We start from the raw sequence: 27,086 nt of genomic DNA, 5'->3' as shown, positions 1-27,086 counted from the left end.
TTTTTAAACAATTTTAGTTAAAACACAGTGCAATTATTTGTATGGAGACAAGGACCTAATACAATAACAATAGATGACGTCTGCTATTTGCATATAAACTAGTCAAACATCACAACAGGACTAGGTTTAGAGAAATAGTTTCTTGACTGCTTCCTAGAGCACCATGAAATATTTAATCTATAACTAACATCCACACAAGAAGCAACTCAAGGACTATTAGTGAGACATTAAGTAATACTAGTTTCAATATAATTAATGTAATCAACATTCTGGGAGAGGGAAAACCCACAAGTGTTGCCACTGGATACTATACTTTAGATAAATATGTTGTCTTTGACTATCTTTCTACTTTTAAACAATGTCAAAAGAAATTAAAATGCTCAGAGTTGGAATGGAGTCTAATTGAGGCAAGTCTCAAAGGCCACATGAATTCCCTTAAATAAAACAAGCAAACAAAAAAGACAAAGAAAAAGCCCCACATAGTTAAATACAAGAAATTACTTGAGTCAAAGAGATATCCTTCAGAAAACAGAAGTCCAAACCTACGCAAGTCAAAATAAAGAGGCAAATAAAAGTGTCAGAAAAAGCATTAACTGGAAATTAGGAGGGCTAAAGGAGCGATATTTGAAGTGCAAATAGTCAAAAATATTTAAAGAATTTCTTGTGATTTATGATGTCATTTGTTTCTTCACCACAAAAGATGTGAAGAGACATCTTTTATAATTGAACAGAGCAGGTCAACAGAAATGGTAAAGAAACAAATAATCTAATAAATAGCAGCAAGTCACCAAGACAAGATGCTCTTGATCCAGGAGTTCTGTACAAATGTCACGAATTGCGAGTGGTGTGAAAGGTTGGCACGAGTGAATTAAGGTAAGTGAGCTAAAAAGAGGCCATACTAAGGTTCAAGCCAGTGCCCCAGAGGATTATGGATTTGTTTACAACTTTGAGAAAAAGGACTGTGTGAAAGAAAAGACTGTGTGTGCTGAGTAGACAAAATGGTACAGAAGAAGGCAATGTTCCCAGATAAGAAGGAGTAACAAGGGAGAGACCTAGTCAAGGACATTCTATTGTTTATCACTCGTGGTGAGGCAAGCAGAATTGGGTGGTGAGAGCAGGGCACCTCAGTCATGGTCACACTAACAAGAAGGAGGGTACGACATCACCCCACCCAGGCTGTGTGCAACCAATGGATGTTGTCCCATTCAACTGGCCCCCGCCGAGGGAGTATATACCACACCATTTTGCCACACAAGTTGGAGTCCATCGATTCGGCATATTGGGGTGACATGCACGGACTTCCGCCTCAACCAAATTTACTAACATTACTTGGGATTTGGCCAGACCCAGAGGGTGATGGAATGTGTTTGTGAGTGTATGTGTTACCATTGGATTAAGAATTAGGCTGCTAAATTGAGTTAAGGATTAGATTTAAACTGATAACTATTCAATTTAAACATTGTTTTTTAACATGCCTTTTCATTTTTAATTACTCTATATATGTATATTGCTTTTAAAACTGCTCCTCAACAATTGCTGGCAATAAAGCTTGTTGAAGATATATTTGAGGTACTGTGGAATGCCTGGTGTGTGGCATGATCAACAGTACAACAGTGCCCTCTTGTGACACAAACATAGAATGGAATGGATGGACTGCTCAGAGTAATAAACAATCTTTCATTGAAATCAGCTCTTGTACTGTGGGGCAAACCAAGGTGATTGGGAGATCCTAGGAACAACACACCAGTGAGCTCTACTTTAGTAATAGCTAAATTCGCTGAAAAGACAGTGGCAAAAAAGTTCAGAAGTGAGGAGAACATGATGTTAAGTCACAGTTCAAGAAGCTGCTGAGGGTGGGGAAGATGATATGCACCTTTAGTATAGTAAAGTCACGATAATATGAGGCTGCATCCAGAGCAGGATCAGTGGCGCAGCTGCTGCTCAAGTTGGTGAAGGTCCGAATACAGCTTGTGCTTTTACTCACCAAGAAACCTAGAAAAAGGGAGCAAGAAACATGAAAAAAATCAGTAGGAAATGTCATCCTCAATCAAAATAAAACTGTTAGCACTACCGCACTCACCAGCAGGATTCCCATCAATACAAACTCCATTGGCATCCATTCCCACTGGCTGTCTGAGTGTGCTTAGTACAGATGATGCAGCAAAGTAGGTCTGGATTGGATCACCAGCCTAAAAAGGAAATTTGGAGAGTTTACTGAGCGATCCTGGAACAGGAGTACCAAGTCCAAACAGTGGAATACCGTCAACTCAGGAAGGAATTAGAACATGAGGTCTGCTAGACTTAAGGTTGAAACTAGCTTCCTCCTTTAGAGCACTTCAAAGAGTCAAGCTTTAAACGTGCATTATTACTTGGATTGCCTTAAAATTTGGTTGCTTCATTTGGGGATGTGGGGTACAGTTAGTAACTCTAAGGGTGCATCTATACAACAGGTCTTAACTCGAAATAAGCTACGCAAATTAGGCTATGTCAATTGCGTAGCTTATTTTGAAATTGGGAGCGTCTACACAGCACTTATTTCAAAATAGATCACTCTTCTTCCAATTTCCCTTACTCCTCGTACAAAGAGGGTTACAGGAGTTGGAGTAAGAAGTCCTCCAGCTTGACCATATTTTGACATGATTTCAAAATAACTGCCTGTTGTGTAGATGCAGACCAAGGGTATGTCTACACTACAGTGTTATTTCAAAATATCATATTTCAAAATAGTTATTTTGAAATATCTTATTTCAAAATAACGCGGCTACTCACAAAATGCATTTCGAAATAGTGTTTTGCTATTTAGAAATAGTGTGTTCGCACTGATTGGATGCTGAATCGCATTTAAGGCCAGCCAGAACTGGCAGGGCATGAGGTCAGGAGTTAGCCTCAGGCAGGAGCCACACAATGTATCTGAGGTTCGTACTTAAAGGAACCTTCCTGGACAGCCAGTTCTCAAGTTTCCCTGCTTGCTTCTCTACCTCACTGAGGAACAGCAAAGCGTTGTTTCTCTGCATGCTCTGGTTGCCCAGACTCAGGACACCACAGCACTCTCCAACATGGAGCTCTTGGACATGTTGCTGCAAGTCTGGCAGCACTTTCTGCAGGCAGCTTCACAGGATCTGCAGCAACCCAACCCCCAGGCCTTCTTCCAGACCCTCCTGGGATATGTGGCAGAGTGGCTGCTGGACCAGGATGCTGGTGTGCCCTGCCGCCTCTGGAGTCTGGACACCAGCAACCGAATAGTGGGACCATATAGTCCTAGAGTGCTGGGGAGACCAACAATGGATCCAGAACTTCAGGATGAAGGAGGACACCTTCCTGGAGCCCTGCGAGTGGCTTGCCCTGTCTCTGAAGTGACGGTACACGCATATGAGGCCCGCCATTCCCCTCCACAAGCGTGTGGCCATCGCCCTCTGGAAGTTCTCCATGCTGGACAGCTACCGATCTGTGGGGAACCAGTTCGGCATGGGGAGATCCACTATTGGTGCTGTGCTCATGCAGGTATGGCAATCTCAGGCAACTGTCCCAGGGGGTGGGGGGTGGAAGGAGGGAATGGGCTGCCCTAGGGGAAGAGTGGGGTGGAGGTGGTTTAAGTCCCATCCCTGGAAGGGTTTGTTCTGTCCCAGCCACAGAGAGGCCTCCCTGCAATGACCAGGATTGCTGGGAGCTGCTCCTGGTACGTGGGAGAGTGGGGGATTAGAGGGGAGAGGTGGGAACTCTCAGGCACCCTGCCGTGGGCTTTGTGTGTCTTTTTGCAGGTGGGCAGGGTGATCAACACCATCTTGGTCTGCTGAATCATCCACCTGACAGATGTTGATGCCATCATCGAGGGGTTTGGCACCCTGGGCTTCCCCACCTGTGGGGGGGGGCTATTGACGGGACACGCATCCCTATCCCTGGCCCAGACCACCAGGCCATCATGTACATCAGTGGTCCCCAACCCGGTGCTCGTGGGTGCCATGGCTCCCGCCAGGGTATTTATATGTGCCTGCCGAGTGATCAGGGCCAGCCCTGCCCTGGGTGCGCAGCGCATGCGTGGTGCCGGCCCTGGGCGCGTGGCGCATAGGCGGCCCCCCCAGACACGCGGCGCATGGGGAGCGCCAGCCCCGGGCACATGGGCGACCCCGCCTCCGGGCGTGCGGTGCATGGGTGGTGCCAGCCCCAGGCACGCTGTGCATGGGCGGCCGTCCCTGGGCACGTGGCGCATGGAGGGCACCAGCCCCGGGCACCCGGCAGCCCCAAAAGATTGGGGACCACTGATGTACATTAACCAGAAGGGATACTTTTCAGTGATCCTGCAGGCCGTGATTGACCACCGGAGCCACTTTCTGGACATTAATGTTGGCTGGTCGAGCAAAGCACACTATGCCCGGGTCTACCGCAACTCCTCTGTGTGCCAGAGGCTGCACGCCAGGACTTTCTTCCTCAACTGCGACATCAGGGTTGGAGATGTGGACATGCCTGTCTGCCTGATGAGGGATGTGGCCTATCCCCCTATAGCCCTGGCTGATGAAGCCCTATACTGGACACCTCAACCCTTCCCGAAAGGCATTTAATGCCAGGCTCAGCAGGGCCCACATGGTGATCAAGGGTGCCTTTGGGCAGCCTCCTCACCCGCCTGGACCTCTCAGAGCAGAATATGCCACACATGGTGGCAGTGTGCTACACAATGTGTGTGAGCGGAAGGGGAAGGTCTTCCTGTCAGGCTGGGTGGCGGAGACTGAGCGCTTGGCCAGCCTGTATGCGCAGCCCCACACAGCTGCCCTCCAGGAGGTCCATCAGGGTACTATGTGCATCCAGGAGGTCCTGCGGGAGAGCTTCTACTAGGAGGACCAGTGGCAGTGCTTCCTGGTTAGTCTCACTGGGAGCTTGTGCCACACTCCTCCCTCACATCCTTCCACTTTCCCCTCCCTTTCCCCCATTCCTCATGGAAAATAAATACCGGGTTTTTTTTTTTAAACAAACTGAACTCTGTTTATTAAGCAAAACTGGGTGGGAAATGAAACTTGCGTGAGATCGGGGAAAGAAGGCGGGAGAGGAGAGGAGAGAGGGTAGGAGGAAAACTTGGGAGGAGAGAGCTGGAAGGGGTAGGAAACGGGAAGAGAGGCTCAGGGTTGGAGCAGCGCCTGGGCCGCCAGCTCCCAGCATCATGGGTGTGGGGGCCTCAGCATCCCCAGGGGTGTGTGGAGGATGTGAAGGGCATGAAGGAAGAAGAGGGAGGTGGAGAGGGAGTGGGAGGAGAAGCAATTGCTATGGAGGCAGCAGCAGCTGGAACAGCAGGAGGAAGCATGCTCTGAACCAGGGTCTGGAGATGGGCACAGATGGCATGGCCCTGGGCAAGCTCTTCCCGCCAGCTCTCCCACCGGAGTTGCACGTCTTCTTTGACCCAGTGGTCGAGGGTGGGGTGCAGGGCCTGCAGCGCCCCCAGGTGCTGCCGCTGGTATTCACCCATTGGACAGGTGGGCCTGCAGAGCCCTCGGGTGTGGGAGGATGTCCTGGGTGGTGTGGTGTGCCCTCCACTCGCAGCTGGTCCAGCTGTGGAGAACAAGCACAAATGATCAGTCATTCCTGAGGACAGAGTTCCTGAAGCCCAGCCCACCTATGGAAGGAGAGGACGACAGTTCTCCGTGTCATCAGAGGTGTTGTGCTTGAACACAGGCCATGTTTGGGATGTCCAGGGGGCCCTGCTATCCCTGGAAGTGTGAGCTGCCCCAAGACTGCACCCATGCCCCTGTGCTGTATATCAGTGTGGGTGTAGGGGAGGATGTCCCCTGCCTCCTTGTAGAGGGGGCTTGTGGAGGGGGGGCATCCTGTCTATGTCCCACCCCTGGGCCAGGAGCATGTCATGTCTCTTCACACACCCTTGTGGCTAACAGGCCAAGGCCCCCATGTGGCAGCCAGCTGGGGCCATGTGCTCAGGAATGGCACGGCACATGCTCGCACGTGCACAGGTGGCTATGTGATCCGTGGCCAGCAAGGCCCAGGTGCGCAGTCCCTGGTCCCTCCCACCCACCCCCTCGCCTGCATAAGGGGACAGTGGATGGCACTCACATGATGTTCCATCCCTGGCCTCGGACAACGCCTGAGACAGGTCTGCAGGGACGGCTCGGGGATCCTGGCTCAGCTGGGTAGTGACACTGGCCTCCTCTGGCTCTTGGCCCTCCTCATCTTCCGCGCCGTCATCAGGGCCCTCAGCAAGGATGACACTGCCTGGCTCTGCCCCAGAGTCCATGACTACCTGGGGGGAACAGACCGTCCCACCCCCCAGGATGCGGTCCAGGGCATCGAAGTAGGGGCAGCTGTCTGTGTCTGCCCCTGTTCAGGAGCTGCCCTCTCTGGTCCTGTCACAGGCCTGCTACAGCACTTTAATCTTCATCCGTACCTGTTCCTGTGTGCGCATGTGGCCTCTGTCAGACATGCTGGCAGCCATCTGGCCATAGACAGCCGTGTTCCTGCGTCTAGTGCATAGATTGTGCAGGTTGGTGGCATCCCTCCATGACCTCTGCACTAGACCATGAAGATGCCCGTCTCTTCCAGCCCCTGGCAGGCTCTTGAGAGCTGGAGGATTGCTCCCGGGGAGTGGTGGAGGGCTGGCTGGTACCGGCTGGCTGGCTCATTTTGTGCCACTGGGTCGAGGTAGCAGCAGAGTGGCTCAGGGCTGGCAGGCCTGGCGCTAGTCACAAAGGCTCTGGGCAAACTGTAGACCTTTAAGAGCTCCGTGGGGTGGGGGGAGGGGGAGGAAAGGAGAAAAGTTTTCCTGACTGTGGCCAGAGCAGCCAGCAGGTCACCCTGGGAATGGCTGGAGGCCCCCTATTTCGAAATAGCCCCTCTTCCCTGTCTAGAGAGAGCCTATTCCAAAATAGCTATTTTGGAATAGACACTATTCCTCGTAGAATGAGGTTTACATATTTTGAAATAAGCCCTCCGCTATTTCGAAATAACTTTGCCGTGTACATATACCCTATGTCACTTTGAAATAATGTTGCTACGCAGACGTACTCTAACTGGTGATCATTTGATCAAGGAGTACCCAAAATACTGTTCCCTAGACATGGGAAGTGGGTGAAGCTGTGCTTAGGAGACAAGACCCTAGCCTGTGACCTCACCAATACTCCATCACTGCTCTACCCAGGCCCCATCCACTCTATCTAGGCCCCAACCCCTCCCCTCTGTTTCCCTCTTCTCTTCCTTCCCTGTCTGCTTGCCCCTTACAGCAGGGTGGGAAACCTTTTTCGGGTTGGGGGCCACTGACCCACAGATGGATCAGTCGGGGGCACACACAAAAACCCCTCACTGACGTGGCACCCAACTGAGAAGCAGAAAGACACTTCTCACATTCCTCTCAGACACCAGAGCGTAGGGGGGGTCCAGCCTAGTAGATTTTGTGTGCTCTAGCCCCATAGTAGAGTATCGGGGGGGCGGGGGCTGGAGTACCAGCACAGGATCCTCAATGCGGGGGGGGGGGGGGGCGAGGGAGCAGGACTGTGAACCTTGCCACATTAGGCCCCCAGGCCTTAAGTTCCCCACCCCTGCCTTGCAGGCATATTCCTGAACTCAAATGTAGCAAAGGGAATTTGAAAAATAATACTCTTCTAAAATTTCTTTCTGAAGGAAATGGGAGTGTGTTTTTTGCTGCATGCCAGACTGTGAAGACTGGACATGAAGAAAGTGCCTAATTAAAAAGCATTACATTTGGGAATAAAAGCGTCTGTTTTTTTATATATCCTGAAGTTTGTCAGAGATTTCTTTACAAAAACTTTGTAGTAAGGGCAAGTCAGCTGTCCTGCTGAATACAAAATTATAGAATACGTGATGCAGCTCTTCTGTTTTCAATTTTCTTAATCAGTATTTCAACACTTACTTTTTATTTAAATGTACTCTTAAAACAAATATGTAGTAATCTGGAATGATTACTTTATAAACACACTGAAACAAAGACATTATTTTAAACTAGTATATTTATACAGCATTGCACAGAGCTGGGGTGATGGTGAATGAGTCAGGGTTGGGGGATGAGGAGGAGCTCTGGGCAGGTTTGAGAGAGAGAGACAGAGAGGCTACATCTAGACTGGCATGATTTTCCGGAAATGCTTTTAATGGAAAAGTTTTCCGTTAAAAGCATTTTCGGAAAAGAGCGTCTAGACTGGCACAGACGCTTTTCCGCAAAAGCACTTTTTGCGGAAAAGAGTCTGTGCCAATCTAGACATGCTTTTCCACAAAAAAGCCCCAATCGCCATTTTCGCGATCAGGGCTTTTTTGCGGAAAACAAATCTGAGCTGTCCACACTGGTCCTTTTGCGCAAAAGCTTTGCACAAAAGGACTTTTGCCCGAACGGGAGCAGCATAGTATTTCCGCAAGAACACTGACAATCTTACATGAGATCGTCAGTGTAGCCAGCTGGCCAGTTTTTCCGGAAAAGTGGCTGATTTTCCGGAAAAACTGGCCAGTCTAGACACAGCCAGAGAGAGAACGTATGAGTGTGTGTAAAGGATGCAGAAGCTAAACTCTCCTCCCATCCCAAGATTCATAACTCATTTGCCCCCTGTGCTCCCCAGCAAGAGTGAGAAATGCAACAAACTGTGCACTTTCCCCACAATCACTAATGAAGGGGATTGGCCATCAATGTTCCCATGTGAATCTAGAGGGACGCTCCCCACCCTCACCAAAGGGCACCTGGGCATGGGAGGCTCATGATTGGGGCAGTCCCAGAAGGGGAGATGGCACATACCCAGCCAGCCCCTTTCACCCACCTGGTGATTCTGTCTTTTTTCCATATGGTTTTCTGAGAAGCAATTCCATTCCATGCACATCCCATTTTCCTGGCACAACCAAACCCTTACGTTGCTTTAAGTTATGATAAGAGGAAGCTGTATACTGAATTGGAGGTCCTAGCACTTACTGTTTGTGAGGCATTCTTGAACAAACAGACAAACTCTCTCAAATATATAGCAGATAAATCAGTCAGAGTGGTTTACTGTGTTCAAAACAAAGTTCATTGCTTTCAGAAAAAGGGAATACTTTGTGTGATCTTCATAATAATAGACAAGCTTATGAAATTTCACCATATGCTTATGTTAAAAAATGTTTCCAGAGATTTTAGACAAAACAAAGGATTTTATATCATAGTAAGGTACTGATTTTGGTGGAGTGTTCTCTTAAAACTAGTTCACCAAATACTCAGAAGTAAAGAAAGGGAAACAAATCTGTCCAGCTATCTGGAAGAAAAAGAATATTGTCCCTTTAAGGCCTGGGTGGGGTGTCACAGGGCTCCCAAGCTTTATGAAAATTGGCTTATGACTATGAATATATATAGTTAAAAATGCTTTATGCAAAGTCCATCATGTGACATGTCATTTAAAAGTTATAATCCACTAAATCTGGATATCCTATTTGTGTGCATGTAACTTTCTTATATGTGAAGTCAAAAATATTAAGTGGGAACCTGTTTTATTAGTCCAGGTATTCTAGCAAAAGCCATTAGTAATACTTTAGGAACTTAATGGCTGGGTGAACAAGTCAACAACCTGTGAATGGTTTTGGTTTTCCAATAAGCCCAAACTGTGGTTGGTCCTAGAAAGACATGTCACCGTACCACCTGGTACTGCAATACACCTTGAATCTGGTATTTTCCCATGGGAATGGGGAGACTAAACAAAGTGTTCCTGCCCTGGGGGAAAGCTATTTAAGGGATTGAAAGCAATCAGACTTTTTGTCTTCAGCTGGCTTTTTGAAATTGCCTCCCTATTTTAAGAGGATACACATGAAGAAACTGTTGGGATAGGTGAGGGTCAATTAAGGGGTCTGGGAAAGTGTTACCATGGCAATGGGGGTACAGCATAGGCAAGCACTGTCCCTATTGATCTGTAGAGATGTTTTCTTCCTCCCTTCTTGCTTGTCTAGAATAGATAAGCATACAGATACACAAACAATGTAACTTTAACAAATGCCATTGTGTATAAGAAATGGTTACTTACTTTCATAACTGTTGTTTTTCAAGATGTGTTGCTCATGTCCATTCCACTTAGGTGTGTTCATGCCATGTGCGCGCATTGTCAAAGCGTTTTCCCTTAGTGGCACCCATTGGGCCACACAGGAAGCTACCTGGTGTGGCGCCACTATATCGGTGCATATATACGTCCGCTGGCCCTTCACCCCCTCAGTTCCTTCTTGCTGGAATGCTCTGACACGGGAGGCAGGTGGGATGTGGAATGGACATGAGCAACACATCTTGAAAAACAACAGTTATGAAAGTAAGTAATCATTTTTTCTTCTTTGAGTGATTGCTCATGTTCATTCCATTTAGGTAACTCCAAAGCTAACCCCCAGGAGGCGGGGTTGGAGCCTACCGAAAGACAGACTGCAGCACAGCCCTACCCACAACAGCATCCTCCCTGGCATGTTGTGTAATGGCATAGTGGTTAGCAAAGGTGTGCACCGACCACCAGGGAATTGCCCTGCAAATCTCTACGATGGGCACCTAGGCCACAAAGGCTGTGGAAGGTGCTTGAGCTCTTATGGAATGAGCTGTAATGGGCGGAGCAGAAACCTGCGCCAGCTTGTAGCACGTTTTGATACAAGCTGTGATCCAGGATGAAATGCACTGGGCCGACGCAAGGTGGCCCTTCATCCTGTCTGCTATAGACATAAACAATTGAGGGGACTTACAGAAGGGTCTGGCCCTCTCTAAATAAAAAGCTAAAGCACGTCTCATATCAAGTGTGTGTAAAGCCTGCTCTGTCCCAGAGCTGTGGGGCTTTGGGTAAAAAACAGGAAGAAAAATGTTCTGGTGAACATGGAAGTAAGAAACCACCTTGGGCTAAAAGGCAGGGTGGGGGCACAGCCTGAACTTATCCTTAAAAAAGACCGTGTACGGGGAGGGTCCACCAATAGGGCCCTCAGTTACGACACTCACCTGGCTGAAGTAATGACCACCAGGAAGGTCCCCTTCCAGGAAAGATGCAGAAGGGAGCAAACTCATTGCCAACGGCTCAAAGGGGGGGACCCATGAGCTTTGTGAGAACCAGATTTAGGTCCCAAGAAGGCAAGGGCTTGCACACCTGAGAGTAGACCCTATCCAACCTCTTAAGGAAACAATGCACTATGGTATCTGAGAAAACGGTCCTGCCACTCGAGCCCAAATGAAAAGCCGAGAGGGCAACTAGATGTACTTGTACTGAAGAAGGTACCAGGCCCTCAAGCCTGAGCCCCAGGAGGTAATCCAAGATAGCAGGCACAGGAGTTTCCATAGGGGAGAACCCCTTGTTGCCTGACCAGAGGACAAAGCGTTTCCACTTCGCCAGGTAAGAGAACTGAGTGAAGGACTTACGGCTTCCCAAGAGAACTGCCTGGACCTGCTCCAAACACTGCCTCTCCTTGGCCATCAGCCATGGAGCTTCCATGCCATGAGGTGCAGGGAGTGGAGGTTTGGGTGCCAAAGTCTGCCGAACTCCTGAAAGATTAGGTCTGGGCACAGAGGGAGGATTAGAGGCTGCTCCACTGAGAGCGCAAGAGGGCCTGGGAACCAATGCTGATAAGACCACACTGGAGCTATCAGGATTATGGAGGCCTGAAATTCCCTGACCCTGAGGATCACCCTGTGGATCAGCGGGAAGGGGGGAAAGGCAAACAGAAGACCCTGAGGCCAAGGGATCATGAGAGCATCCCCCAGAGACTGCTGGCTGTGGTTGAATAGGGAGCAAAAACGAGGGCACTTCCTGTTGCTGCAGGTTGCGAACAGGTCCAAGTGGGGAAAACACCACCTGTGGATAATGGACAGAGCTAAATTCACCCTGAGGGATCAGTCGTGCCCCTTGAAGGAGCTGCTGAGGTGATCTACCAAACCGTTCCGGGCCCCAGCGAGGTAAGCAGCTACCAGGTGACTGTTGTGAGCCACGCAGAACTCCCAAAGGAGGAGAGCCTCCCTGCACAGGGGATAGGAGCCAGCACCATCCTGTCTGTTTATATAAAATATCGCAGCCCTGTTGTCGGTCAAAATAAAAATGCACAGGAGGGACATCTGCCACTTCTATTATTATTATTACAGCCCCTGCACCTAGAGAAGTCCAACCTATTCCCCTGCTGAAAAGGGCGGAACAGGGCCCTAAGGAGGGAGCACCTCTGTAGTACAGGGGTATGGATACCCAGGGACCTGAAAGTTAACCTAGAATCCTTTAGCCGATGGAAGCTAGTAACAGTGCGTTCTGAAAATAATCCCACACCCTCAAAGGGCAGGTCCTGGATTGTGTTCTGGATTTCTGGAGGAATGCCAGATACCTGAAGCCATGCGCCCCTGGGCAGGACCAGGCCCGTTGCCATGGTATGGGCTGCCACATCCGCAGAGTCCAGAGCTGCCTGGAGTGCAGCTGGGGACACTACCTTACCCTCCTCGGACAAGGCCCTAAATGCTTGCCTCGAGTCTTGGGGTAGCACCTCCCCATATTTGTCTATAGCTGCCTATAAATTGAAAGCATACCTACTCAGGAGGACTTGCTGGTTAGCTATCGTGATTAGGAGAGCCCCTCTGAGGCATAGGCCTTGTAACCCAACTGGTCTGATGGCTTGGCCTCCTTGTTCTTGGAGGTAGGGGCAGGTTGCCCCGGTGCTCACGGTGGTTAACAGCCTGCACCACTATCGAGCCCAGTAGAGGATGAGAGAACAGGTGTTCATGGCCTGCCTGAGGGACAAAGTATCACCATTCTGCCCTTTTGTCCGTAGGCCAAATAGACACTTTTGTCTGCCAGAGGGCCTTTGTGATTTTGCCCACTGTCTTATTTAAAGGCAAGGCCACACGAGACGGCACCTCCACATTGAGGATATCAACTGTCAGACTGGAGATCTTCGAGGCCCATTCGAGCTGGACCCCAAGGCTGTGGCCCAGTCTCCAGAGGAATTCTTGATGGGCTTGGGAGTCCATGGCTAGCACTGATGAAGAGGCCAATCCTAGGGCCTTGTCAGGGGAGGACGATGAATACTCTTGTACAGTTGAGTCCTCCAGCTCATGATGCCTGAAAAGGGGCAGACTGCCCCGACGGCTCATGGTCCCCGTCCCCCATCCTACGGGGGCTGAAGGGATTCACTCCACACTACCAAAACCTGCGGTGCTGGGGCACTGGGTAATGGAGTGGCTCAAGGTGGGGCCCAGATCCCCAAACACGAGGATCCTGCTGTGGAGGGAGCACTCCGTAGGGCCTGGTGGATCCAAAATGGCCACTGGTCCAGATGCTGCCACTGTGGAGGTGTCATGATCAGAAGGAGTACTGACTAGCACCCAGTGACTTAAGGGGTTAACTCAGGTACCTAGCAAAGGTATCAGCTGGGGGGGTTCGGGCAATCAGACAATAACAATGTAGGTAGGAATTTCAAACTGGAAAAGAGGGGTTTCTCTCTTTCTTCTTTGTTTGAGATCAGAGCAGTTTCTCCCAGGTATTGAGGGAGATGGGAGAGGCTTCTGTCTCTACGAACAGATTTCTTCAAATGTGTAAGTAGGGAAAAGTTTGGAGAGTACGTCAACGGTTTATCATTTTCATTGTTTGGGGGCTTAGATATCATGTCTGAGCTGGCTAATTGTTTGCTCTTTTGTAACTAAGGATTACAGCCTAGGGACTTTCCCCAAGTATATATCAAATTGTGGCTATTTACCATCTAACCAATTTACTATGCTTGCAACAGTAGTTTTATTTTTATAATAAAAGAGTTCTCTTTTTATTCTAATTAACCGGTTGATTGATTGTTGTGTTCCTAGGAGTAAGTGCCTAGTTACAAGGGCAGAGTCCATTGCTGTCTGTGGATTCCCTCTGTTTTTCCCAACTCCAAGCAAAATGGAGGTTGGGGTGGGGGTGGGGAAGAGCTTTACCTTAGGAAGGGGATTTCCCAAGTGATCTTTTTCCTGGAAAAGAGTTTATTTTTATATTTTCTTGTAATCACGTGGGTGGTGACAGCAAACAACCAGTCTTGGGGGGGGAAGAGTGTTGAATCTCCGAGGGACTGAGTTTGAATAAGCTTGTTTCTGGGAATCACAGAGACAGGTTTTACAGAGCTTATTCGGTTAGCCGGCCCTCCATCTCTGCACGTATAGTGTCAAGTTGGGGGATTGAGCCATGATAGAAGGCCAGGTCTGCGAGTGACCTGAGACACTGTCCTGGCACTTGCGATGCCAAGAAGTGCGGGGACCTGGAACGGTGCTGGGATTTTGAGTAGAAGTGGGAATGAGAGAGTGACGCCCTAGACCACACCGATTCCACGTTGGAATCCAATGAGTAGTCGGTCTCTGACCAAGGCAGAGCAGAGGCCAGACCCGTGGAATGGTGCCACTCCGCATTCCGAATGATGGATGCCGGCTTGCCCTAGTGCCGCACCGGCAGTGGGGGTATGAGATGTCCCGGTGCTGGGGACTGGGCCACCGGGATGAGCATGCTAGAGGCTGAGCTCTCCCTGGACTCCTGAGAAAGCAAGGGCGCACCAGTACCAAAGGACTCGGTGCTGGCATAGACAAGAGCACCAGAAAACACAGCACTGCATGGGGCGCTGATGCCGAGGATGGTGCGAGCCTACTCGGGTCCGGTGCCGTTGACGATGCACAGGCCCAAGGCTGGTCCCAGCACTCCAGAGGAGGCGAGGGTGAATTAGCGGTGAGCTCAATCAATTCCTACGCCACCTCAAATGTGTCCAAAGTGGAAGGCCATTCAACCAGAACTGGCTCCTCTGCTGCACGCAGCTCTTGGTCCGGCCTACGAGCAGCAGACCTCACTGCTGGTGCAGGCGCAACAGAGTGCCCTGACTGGGGCCTCACCATGGGCACATGCCAGGGCAGAGACCTGCCCCTCTCTGCTCTCCTCTTCATGCATGGCACTGGTGATTGTGAACAGTGCTGTGCCCACAGGGTGCCTCAACGACGACGAGTCCCCTGAATACCCGGGAGTCTCCCACACTGAGGGCAGTGAGCTGTGGGATGCTGGTGCCGAGTCCAGCAACAGTGCTGGGTGAAGCGCGAACTCCATCAGGAGTATCTTCAGGCATGAATCTCTCTCACACCGAGTCCGGGACTTGAAACTGCGACAGATTCTGCAGTTCGCCGGGACATGAGCCTCATCCAAACACTTCAGGTACAAATCGTGCGGGTCACCACAGGTCATAGGCTTGGAACAGTCAACACAGGGCTTAAAGCCATGTGGCCCTGGCATGCCCCATGGGCTTGGAGGGAAGAGGAGGCAACAGGGGAGCCCCAACCCAAACAATCGTATCTAACTATCTAAACCGGTACTTAACAGGGGAGGCAACTTGGAAAGAACAAAGGGATTCAACTAGGTGCTAACTATTCTAAAGTCTTGTGACGGCGCATTGGGGTTCCCCGTCTCCTGCACCCCCGAAATGGCATGAACAGACTCCACCAGCCAGTAGAATTGAGGGTGGTTTATTGCTCCTCCAGGATACAGCATAGCACAGATGTAATCTGGTTACAGGAACTGGGGCTAAGAGGCCTCAGTGCCCCCTTTGAGATGGGGGGGATCCCAGCCCCCTCCCCAGTTCCTTCTTCCCTGCTTTCCAGCCAGGAACTAACTCCCTCTCCTCCAACCCTGCCCCCCAGCCAGGGCAGCATTCCACCTTCCTTTGTTCCTCTCCATGGGCCAAACAAGTTGGGATACCCTCTTTGCATAGTGACTCATCACTTGTCTGCTCGGTGGTGCTACAGACAGCAGCCAGAGAGTTAGCAGGTTACCTCCCACTATGTCACAGTTCTCCCCCCTCCGAGAGCGAACTGAGCAGGGTCACTCCGCTCGTGACCTAGGGAAGTTCGGGTCCTCTGCGTGGGAACCCGCCCTGGGGACATGGGTGCTCCCCTTGACTCGGGCCAGCCGTGGCGAGGCCCCACATGAATTGGCTTCCTTCTGTCCACTCACCGCCCCGCTCCAGGGCGACTGGCACAGGCCTGTCCTCGGGGGTCACACCCACCCTTCCACTGGCCTTGATCTCTGGCCAGGGTCTCTCGGGCCGGGGCCATGAGCCCAGCGAGCCTTCTCTGGACTTCCAGGGCGGCTTCCACCCCCGACGCTCCATCCAGGGGGGTCTTCCCCTCCCATAACTCTCTCAACGAGCCCAGGGGGTCCTCTATATGGGGTAGGGACCACCAAGCTGCTTTCCTTCTGTCTTGGGCCTTCCCGCCCCTCTGGCAGGAGTCACAGGACCGGCAGTACCGCTGCACCTCCGCAAACATCCCCGGCCAGTAGAAGTGTTGGAGCAGCCTCAGCCGGGTGCTCCGGATCCCCCGGTGGCCCGCAACGGGGATGTCGTGGGCCAAATACAGCAGCTTGAGGCAATGCTTTTGGGGGACCACCAGCTGCCGCTGGACCCCCCATTCCCTCACCATTCTGGGGGGGAAGCCATTCCCGGAACAGGAATCCCCGCTCCCACAGAAATCTCTCCTGGCCACCTCTTCCCAGGGGCTGAGCCACACGGAGGCCAGCCTGTTCCCTCAGCCTCTGCAAGGAGGGGTCTGCCTTCACCTCAGCCTGGAATTCAGCTGCTGAGGCAGGGATCGGGACCTGTCCCCCACCTTTGCCTAGGTCCGGAGTCCCAGCCTGGCTGGACCCCATGTCCACTGGGATGGGACCCTGAGGACTCTGCTGGGAGTCCTTCCCTGGATGCAGGCTGCCAGCCCCTCGCTGGCTCTGGCTCCGGGTGGTGACTAGACCCCACTGGGAATCATGGGGCCACTCCTCTAGGTCATTCCCCATTAGCATGTCGGTGGGCAAATGCGGGTGCACTCCCACTTCCTTGACACCTTCCTTGGCCCCCCATTTCAGATGCACCCGGGCTACAGGCACCTTAAAAGGGGACCCATATATGCCTTTCAGGGTCAGCTGCGTGTGGGGTAGTATCCGGTCTGGGGCCACTATATCGGATCGGGCCAGCGTCACCTCCGCCCCGTGTCCCAGAAACCCGTCACCTTCCTACCATCCACCTCCAGGGGTATGAGGCACTCGCTCCGCAGGGGCCGTCCTGCACCCACCCGGTACACGGAGAAATCCGCCTCCTGAGAATCAGACCTCCCAGGGGAGGTGCACTGAGCATCCTTCCCCTCTCTCTGAGCTGAGGTTTGCCTGCCAGCCCCTGCCTCTGGGGCAGCCTGCCCTTCCTCCCGCCCCAGCCAGTTAACCCTGGAAAGTCCCCGGTCCTGGGACCTGGTGCACTGAGCCCTCTTGTGGCCTTTTTGCCCACAGCGATGGCAAGTTAGGATTTGGGCTGTCTCTGTCCAGGCCCTGGCTGGTTCTCTGGGGCCCAGACGACCTGTTCTCTGTGCTCGTCTCATAGTTGATTCCCTCCGTCGCTCAGACGAGATCCGGTCTCTGCGCGATTCCCTTTCTCTCTGGGACTCCCGTTCACACCCAGACCGGCTCTCCGTGAACTCATCCACCAGTCTCCTGGCCTCCTGGGGGTTCTCTGGTCTCCGGTCCTTGAGCCACAGCCTCAGTTTGGGTGGGCATGCTTCATAGAACTGCTCCATCAGGACCAGCTTGAGCAGCTCCTCTGCGGTCTGGGCTCTGACTCCAGACACCCACTTGCGTCAGTATTGCGACAGGAGGGAGGCCAGATCCACATAGGTCTACCGTGGCCCTTTCTGTACCCCCCGGAACTTCTTCCTGTACATCTCGGGGGTCAGCCCGAACTTGTGCAGCAGGGCCTCCTTGACTCGGTTGTAATCCCCTAGCTGTAGGTCCTCCAGCTGACTGAGCACTCTGGCCGCTTCCTGGCTCAGTGCGGGGACGAGCTCTTGCAGCCAGTCAGCTGGGGGGACCCGTTGCAGTCCACAGGCCCTCTCAAAGGCACTGAGGAACCCGTCTATGTCACCCATGTCCTTCAATTGGGCCACCACAAGCCTCTCCAAGCGTCTGGCAGTCCCGGGACCCTGGGGCCCATCCGCACTTGGCGCAGCCGGGGCCCCGCCGGTTCTCTGCTCTGCCATGGCCAGCTCATGCTGTCGCTGCCTCTCTCGGTCCTGGCGGTCCCTTTCTCGATCTTGGCGCTCCTTCTCTTGGTCCTGGCGGTCCTTCTCTGGGTCCTCTGCTTCCAATTCCTTCATCCGCAGCTGGATCTCCAGCCGCCGCAGCTCCGCTGGGCTGGCCCCTGCCCTAGATGGGCTACGGCTTGCAGGCCTCCCGGGAGACACTGTCTCATCTCTCCGGTGGGTTCCAGAGCTCCTCCCCCTCTCTGAGCCTAACACACTCTCTGGGGGGGGGGGGTCTGGCTGCTTCCCCTGGGGACAAGATCCTGGCCCTGTGGCTGGTCATTCTCTTCCAGCTGGGCAATCAGCTGGGCCTTGGTTGCTTTCCGCACAGGCAAGCCCCTCTCTCTGCACAGCCCCACCAGCTCTGTCTTCAAGAGTCGGGCGTAGGCCATCTGCCCGCTGGTCCCCTCGGTGCAGACTCACCAGTCTAGTGCTGCAGCACCCCACGATTCCCAGGAACTGCTTCACTCTGTCTCCAGCACGCTTGGCTCCAGGGCTCTTGCTTCTACGGCACCTTGTCGCTCGCCACTGGAAGCTCCATCCACGGGGTGCAGTGCATCCCACTCCTGACACCAGTGTGATGGCGCGTTGGGGTTCCCCGTATCCTGCACCCCCGAAATGGCATGAACAGACTCCACCAGCCAGTAGAATTGAGAGTGGTTTATTGCTCCTCCAGGATACAGCATAGCACAGATGTAATCTGGTTACAGGAACTGGGGCTAAGAGGCCTCAGTGCCCCCTTTGAGATAGGGGGATCCCAGCCCCCTTCCCAGTTCCTTCTTCCCTGCTTTCCAGCCAGGAACTAACTCCCTCTCCTCCAACCCTGCCCCCCAGCCAGGGCAGCATTCCACCTTCCTTTGTTCCTCTCCATGGGGGTCAGCTGGCCAAACAAGTTGGGATACCCTCTTTACATAGTGACTCATCGCTTTTCTGCTCGGTGGTGCTACAGACAGCAGCCAGAGAGTTAGCAGGTTACCTCCCACTACATCACAAGTCTTTTGAATACCACTGAGATCACGCTTGCAGGCAAGCGAGAAGGGAGCTCCACCAACCATCATGGGCAGTAAGAAGGAACTGAAGTGGTGGAGGGCCAGCGGGGGTATATATGCACAGATATAGCGGTGTCACTCCGGGGGGCTCCCTAGCTGGCCCAATGGGTGTCACTAAAGGAAAACTCTCAGAAATCCGTGCACACTACACGCGCACACCTAAGTGGAATGGACATGAGCAAGCACTCGAAGAAGAACTCCATGTTATCTTCCCTTTGTCCGTCCTTTCCCACTTGCTCTGAAATATATTTAAGGTCACAGCACCTTCTTACCCCCCGCTCCCAGTAAGCTGCGGACTCAAGGAGTTTGGGATGTGAGAACTGCATGCTTCAACTAAAAGTGCTGCAAACAATAAACAGAGTGGGTATGATTATATTCATCACATGATTATTACTATTCTTTATATGGGTGTTCACATTACTAATATAGGGTATGTCTACACTACAAAGTTAATTCGAACTAACAGACATTAGTTCGAATTAACTTTAATAGGCACTACACATACAAACCGCTAGTTCGAACTTAATTCGAACTAGCGGAGCGCTTAATTCGAACTAGGTAAACCACATTCTACGAGTATTAACGCCTAGTTCGAATTAAGTAGTTCGAATTAAGGGCTGTGTAGCCACTTAATTCGAACTAGTGGGAGGCTAGCCCTCCCCAGCTTTCCCTGATGGCCACTCTGGACACCACCAGGGAAACTCGTCTGCCCCCCTCCCGGCCCCAGAGCCCTTAAAGGGACACAGTCTGGCTATGGTGCCAGTGCCAGGTGCAAGCCTGCCAGCACCCAGCCAGCAGATCCTGCACCTGGCATGGCACGAACCAGCCACCCGCTGCCACCCAGCCCTCCGCCTCTTCCCGGGACCAGGCTGGCGGCTCCCAGGAGCCTGCCCAGGTCCGCAAGAGGCAGGCGCCCGCCTGGTCTAGTGCGGACTTCGTGGACCTCATCGAAGTTTGGGGGGAAGCCTCCAACGTCCACGACCTCCGCACTAAGCACAGGAAAGTGGCTGTCTAGGGCAGGATAGCTGCCAGCCTGGCCACCCAGGAACAGGTTTGCCCTCCCCTCTCCCACCCTCTCTCTTCCCCTCTCCCACCTCCTTTTCCCAGTCTCCCCCAGTTTTGTTCAATAAAGACAGATTCCATTTTTGAACACAATTGTCCTTTATTTTGTACATCAGGAAGGGGGGCTAGGGACGGGTAAGTGGAAGGATGAGAGGGAGGAATGGGGTACGAGCCCCCGATGAGGACTGGGGTGGCTCTGTGGGCTCCTCAGGGTGGAAACTCTCCTGCAGCCCCCTGATTGACCCACCCGGATGGCAGCCTGCGGCAAGTGCAGCCGGGCTGATGGCCGAGTGCTGTGATGTGCCAAGTGTGGGCACTCAGAGCACTCCAAGCCAGGACTGCTTTGCAAGCAGGGAACCCCTGAGAACTGTCAGTCTGGGGCGGGGGTCGGGTCCCTTTAAGCACAGCCCTTGGCTAGCCTGAGACAGCAGCTCCACGCTCTAAGTCCTAATCTGATGCCCTGGTGGCACTGCTTCCGGCCATCCTTAACCTCGGTTCAGGATCCACTCAATGTGGACATGCTAGTTTGAATTAGCAAAATGCTAATTCGAACTAGTTTTTAGGTCTAGATGCACTAGTTCGAATTAGCTTAGTTCGAATTAACTAATTCAAATTAAGTTAGTTCGAATTAGTGCTGTAGTGTAGCCATACCCTAAGGGTTTAAAAAGAGTTGTAATAGATATGTGTATTTACATACTAACTAGGATAAAAGAATGTGCTATTGGTTAATATGTTGCTCACTTGGACAGGGTTTTTGGGGCCCAAGGCAGAACATGTATCTGCCAAAAAGAAGCCCGTCTACTCCATTCGCCTCTGGGTCACTGGTTCTTTTTTTAACAGAAACATGATAACAAAGAACCCATAAAACACAGAGAGCTGTAGACCCAGGCCAGAGAAAAGAAAAAAAACCAACTCTGCCTTGAACCAGGGACAAAGGGTGAGGAATATACTTTGCAAGTAACACATTTCTTAGTATATTAGACTTCTGTTTATTTTGGCTTAGTAACTTACTTGCAATCACTTAAATCCTACTTTTTATACTTAATAAAAACACTTTTGTTCATTATCAAGCCCAGCGTAAATCATTGTAATCCAGGGAAGAGCAGCTACTCTGCATAGCTCATTTTCATTGATAAAGAGTGAGAACTTATAAAGTTTCTCTGTAAAACTTTTATACAGAGTAAGATGGGTTTATTTGGGGTTTTGGTCCTTTTTGGGGGCTGTGTTCCTGAGTAATGTCAACAGCCCAGAGCTGAGCTTGTTTAACACCTGTGTTGCTCTGCCGCAGGGTTGTTGCCCCAATTCTGTGCCATGGCTGGGGGAGACCAGAGCTACTAGCTCAGCAGAACAGGGTGGTGGGGTGCCCTAGGGCAAGCTAGGTGGGTTCAGTGGTGTGACCAACACACTGGGTGACAATCCCAAGGGGACCCCTATTATCTAGCCCATAACAAAGGGAACCTTTTTTGGGTCAAGGGCCACTGACCCCGCCCCCCAAAATCAGCTGAGGGCCACATGCAAGTGAGAAGCAACTCAGGGCTTCATGCAACTTTGTAAACCTCATTCCACGAGGAATAACACCAAATTCGAAAAAGCTATTTCAAAATGAGTGCTGTGTAGACACATTTCAAAATAGGAGGCCTCCAGCCTTCCTAGGGAGCCCTGGTGGCTACTCCAGCCTCAACCAAAAACACTTCACTCCCTCCCCACCTTCCCTGAGCCCTTAAAGGGGTAGAGTATGGCCACAGTGCCTGTGCCACCTCCAAGTCTTCCAACCCAGAGCCAGCAGTCACTGCCCCTGACCCAGTGGCCCCAAAACATGAACCAGCAAGCCTCTGGCAGCCAGCCCTCCACCGCTCCCCAGGGGCAGCCTGCCAGCTCCCAGGAGCCTGCCAGGACCCAGAGAAGGCAGGCACCTTCCTGGTCCAGCGTGGAGATCATAGACCTTATTCAGGTTTGGGGGGGATGCCCCCAACATCCATGATCTCCACACTAGATGGAGGAACACGGCCATCTATGGCAGGATAGCTGCCAGCCTGGCCACCAAAGGCCACGTGTAAACCCAGAAGCAGGTTTGCAAGACAATCGAGTTGGTCCGGCGAGACCGCCTACCCCTGAGCTTACCTCCCCCTTCTTCCTTTTGCTTCCCCCTTCCAGCTCCCTCCTCCCAGTCTTCCCCTCCTCTCCCCCAACTCTCTTTTCCCCTCTCACGCCTCCTTTCCCCAGTCTCACCAGAATTTCATTCCTTCCCCCCTAGTTTTGTTAAATAAAGAGAGTTTGTGTTCATGAAAATACGTGTATTTTATTTGACATCAGGAAGAGGGGTTAGGAAGGGGTAAGTGGAAGGACGTGAGGGAGGAATGAGGCACAAGCCCCCAGTGGGGCAGATCAGGGAGGCTCTTAGTGCTTCTCAGGGTAGAAGCTCTCCCGCAGGGCCTCCTGGATACTGACAGCCCCCCAGTGGACCTCCTGGATGGCAACCTACAGAAAGTGCAGCCAGGCTCGCAGCAACGCATCCAAGAGAAGCACCAGAGTGCCCAGAGGCAGCTCTGGCTCCATGTTGCAGAGCGCTATGGTGTCCCAAGTGAGGGAAACCAGAGCACTCCGAGACACACATGCTTTGCTGTCCCTCAGCAAGGCAGGCAAGCAAGCAGGGAAACCTGAGAACTGGCTGTCCGGGGAAGACCCTTTAAGCACAGACCTCAGACAGCCTCAGGCAGCAGCCCCACACAGTAAGTACTGACCCGGTGCACTGCGAGAACTGGTTCCGGCCAGCCTTAAATGCGATTCAGAGTCCACTCAGTGTGGACGCGCTATTTCCAAATAGCAAAATGCTATTTAGAAATGCATTTTATGTGTAGACGCATTATTTCAAAATAAGCTATTTCGAAATAACACTGTAGTGTAGACATACCCAACTATACACACAAAATGTTGACATCTATAATAGCTGTTACTACTCAAGGAAGAGATCTTTGAATCACTGCAGATAGTTCTCTGAAAACATCTGCTCAGCATACAATGGCAATCAAAACAAGTTAACAAAATGCTATCAATCATTGGGAAACGATTATATAATAAAACAGAAAACATCATAATGCCCAAACATCGAATACTGCCTGCAGTTCTGGTTACCCCATCTCAACAAAGACATATTAGAATTGGAAAGGTACAGAGAAGGGCAACAAAAATCAAATGAAGAAAGATTTAAAAGACCGGAATTGTTAAATTTAATAATGAGCTGACTAAGGCGGGATGTAATAGGCTACTGCAATGTTAAATCGGAAAAAGATACACAATTTGCAGTACACTCGTTCGAAATTTGGCACATCTACATGGCACCATATTTCAAAAGAAGAAATTGTTACTCACCTTGTGCAGTAACATCTGTTCTTCGAGATGTGCGTCCCCGTGGGTGCTCCACTACAGGTGTCAGGCTCGTCCCGGCCCTGCAAACCAGAAAGTTTTCGCCAGCAGTAGCCCCCTCCGGAGGACCACGCATGCGCAGAGCGTCTCGCGGCGTTCGCGCCTTTTCTGTGTCGCGTGGTCCGACACGCCAGTTCCTCCTAGCCGGAACATCTGAAACGGAGAAAAAAAGAGCTCCGAAGCAGGGAGGAGGAAGGGTCGTGGAGCACCCACGGGGACACATATCTTGAAGAACAGATGTTACTGCACAAGGTGAGGAACAATTTCTTCTTCTTCGAGTGATGTTCCCATGGGTGCTCCACTACAGGTGAGTATGAAGCAGTCACCCAAACAGCTGGTCGTGCTTTGGAATTATCTGTGCACAGAAGAAAGAACTGCCTGAGCGACTGCTATGTCTGCAGCTTTGAGACGATCAAGGGCATAATGTCGAGCAATGTCACGTAGCGGGACGTTCTTTAGGAATGCTGTGGAGGCAGCCATACTCCTGGTTGAGTGTGCTGTTGGTGGACAGGGTAAGGGCCTGCCCCTAAGGGTGTAGCAGCGAGTGATGCAGTTAACGATATGCGACGATATACGTTGTGACGACAGTTGACCTTTAGAGCGGGTCGCCACTGATAATAGTAATCGTGGAGACTTCCGGAAGGGACACGTTCTGTCCAAATAGAATGCCAACGCCCTTTTGACGTCTAATGTATGCAAGCGGGCTTCCTCAGGTATAGCATGTGGCTTGGGGTAGAAGGCAGAAAAGACCATAGGCTCATTGACGTAGAATGACCAATTAACCTTTGGCACGAAGGCTGGGTGACATCTCAGTGGGACACCCTGTTGAGTGAATACTGTATAGGGAGGATCGGCAGAGAGTGCCGCGAGTTCGGAGACTCGTCGGGCTGAAGTGATCGCAAGGAGAAAGGCAACTTTAATAGTGAGAGTCTGTAAATCACAAGTTGCGAGTGGTTCAAATGGTGGACGGGTAAGAGTGTCCAGTACGAGGGTAAGGTCCCATGGTCCACCTATGTGGTGGGTAGAGATTGGAAATACCCTTAAAGAATCTCTTCGTGAGTGGATGAGAGAAGACAGAAAAACCCTTTATCGGAGCGTGGAAGGCCGAAATCGCTGCCAAATGTACTCTTAGGGAAGCGACTGCCAAGCCTTGCGAATGTAAATGGAGTATATAGTCTAGGATGCATTGGATATGTGCTTTGAGAGGATCGATGGTTTGTGATTGGCACCAAGTATAGAAGCGACGCCACTTGTAGAGGTAAGATCTCTGAGTGCTCTGACGTTTGTACCAGTACGTCTCTGACTGCTTGGGAGCAGGTTAGCTCTAGGCCTTGGAGTCAGTTAGGAGCCAAGCTGTCAGATGCAAACGGTCGATGTTCGGATGGAGAAGATTGCCGCGTTGCTGCGAGATCAAGTTGCTCAGCTGTGGAAGTCGTTGAGGTCTGGATAGCGACATCTGCATGAGTTGCGTCAGCCAGGTCTGGCGAGGCCAGAAGGGAGCCACCAGGATTACTGTTGCTGCGTCAGATAGTATTTTCCCTATTACTCGGGGTATCAGCAGAATCTGGGGAAAGGCGTATAGGAGATGATATGTCCCCCAATTGAGCAGGAAGGCATCTCCCATCGATTGGCTGCCTATGCCAACTCTTGAGCAGTAAGCACGACATTTCTTGTTGTCGCGAGTGGCAAAGAGGTCGATTTCTGGGTAGCTCCATAGTTGAAACAGATTGCGGGCTACGTAGTCGAGGAGTTCCCATTCGTGTTGGGATTGGAAGGATCTGCTGAGTGCATCTGCAATTGTATTGATCTTGCCGGGGAGGTAGGAGGCTGAGAGTGTGACGCAGTGGTGAATCGCCCAGTTCCAAAGGCGCACTGATTCTGCACACAAGGTCCTGGATCTGGCTCCACCCTGTCGATTGATGTAGTATACAGTGCATATGTTGTCCGTAAGGACCTGTAGTGTGGTTCCCTGGATCTGGTGGACGAAGTGGCGGCAAGCGTTGAAAACTGCTCTGAGCTCCAGGAAGTTTATATGGAGTAGGGATTCCTGGTGGGACCACAAGCCTTGAACCTGATGTTGTAGTATATGTGCTCCCCAGCCTACAAGGGACGCATCCATGGTAAGCTGGATTGAGGGAGGTTGAGCCCGGAAAGGGACACCAGCAAGAGTATTGGCAGGGTGGTGGAGCCACCATGCGAGCGAGTCCCTGACACGGGCAGGAACAGGCGTGAGCCTGTTGATATTGGTAATACCGGGTCTGTAGGTTGCAAGAAGCCAATGTTGCAGGCACCGCATGCGAAGGCGAGCGTGGGCTACGACATACGTAGTGGAGGCCATGTGGCCTAACAGTTTCAGGCAGGTGAGGTATGAGACTGCCGGGGCAGTAAGCAGGATGCTCGATAGGTCTCGGATGGCGTGGGCTCTGTCTATGGGTAGGTACGCCATAGCGGTTGTAGAATCCAGTCTGGCTCCAATGAATTCGATGGACTGGGCCGGGACCAGAGAAGATTTTGGTAGATTGATGATTAGTCCAAGAGTCTCGAAGATACCTCTTGTAGTGGTAAGTGTGGTCTCGGCCTCTTGCATCGAGGGGGCCGTGAGGAGGCAGTCGTCGAGCTAAGGAAAGATGGTGATGCCGGCTCGACGAAGGTACGCAGCTACGACTGCCAGGGTCTTTGAAAACACTTTTGGGGCTGCAGATAGGCCAAAAGGGAGCACCGTGTATTGGTAATGATCGTTGCCCACAGTAAAGCGAAGAAATCTCCTGTGAGCTGGATGGACGGCAATATGGAAGTATGCGTCCTGTAGATCGAGGGACGCGAACCAATCCCCTTTGTGCAGTGCTGGGATGATGGAGCCCAAAGTAACCATTTTGAATTTGAAGGATAAACTGTGACCTGGATGTTAAAGTCTGGTCTTTGTAAAGAGGTACGTGCTTGAACACAGGTATACAAAAGGAGGGGGACAGGTGAAACTGGTTTGAACCTGTTGTAAGGCCTGCAAAAGGACTGTGAGGGGACAAATGATGATTGGAGGGAATTTGGTGCAAAGGGGCATGACCTGTATATGCATGCAATTGTAAGTGATCAGTAAAAGGGGGGTAATTACCATGTAAGAAAGTACAAAAGACCTTGCCTTTTGTTTGGGCAGTTGCAGAAACCTTTTTTTCTCCTGAGTATCCTGGAGGTTTTTGCCCTGGAATGCATTCCTGAATAAAGCTGGTTGCTTAAGAAGGGTGTCTGGAATTGATTTGGTAGGGGTTTTGGGCCCCTATCCGAACCGTCGGATTAAATTCTCCGTCATTTATGGTGTCAGAAGTGAGATGGATCGGGACACCAGGTGATTGTGACGAGACGGACCGGAGAGACTGAACAGAAAGGCACCATACAATTCGGTAAGAGATCTGTGTTAAAAAATCTCACTGTTCTGTTCCTCTCTCCTTGTCCTGAACGGCTGCTTTCACTGGCGGTAAGCGTCCACCCTACGTTAAGAACATCCTTCCCAAGCAACTGTAAGTCTTTCTCTTTTCTTTTTCTTTTTGTTTTTGTTT

General features: G+C 51.4%; 1 protein-coding gene across 7 annotated transcripts in view; it reads right to left on the bottom strand.

The window, feature by feature from the left end:
* The window catches only part of TCTN3 (tectonic family member 3), an 85,455-nt gene that overhangs the window by 31,592 nt on the left and 26,777 nt on the right, over positions 1–27,086 (bottom strand). For 6 of the 7 annotated variants that reach the window (XM_075934430.1, XM_075934431.1, XM_075934432.2 and 3 more), the window contains 2 exons: positions 2,081–2,189; positions 1,874–1,992 (listed from right to left, as the gene is read on the bottom strand). In XM_075934430.1, the coding sequence (XP_075790545.1) occupies positions 1,874–1,992; positions 2,081–2,189 (228 nt within the window). Of the gene's footprint in view, positions 1–1,873; positions 1,993–2,080; positions 2,190–23,481; positions 23,615–27,086 lie in introns of those variants that run through there. The other variant, XM_006119564.5, reaches the window with a different exon arrangement.

This window comes from Pelodiscus sinensis, chromosome 8 (assembly GCF_052426305.1).
Source record: "Pelodiscus sinensis isolate ZL-2025 chromosome 8, ASM5242630v1, whole genome shotgun sequence".
Classification (NCBI taxonomy): domain Eukaryota; kingdom Metazoa; phylum Chordata; order Testudines; family Trionychidae; genus Pelodiscus; species Pelodiscus sinensis.
Note: the sequence above shows the minus strand (reverse complement) of the source record. Positions and strands in the feature narration are given on the sequence as shown.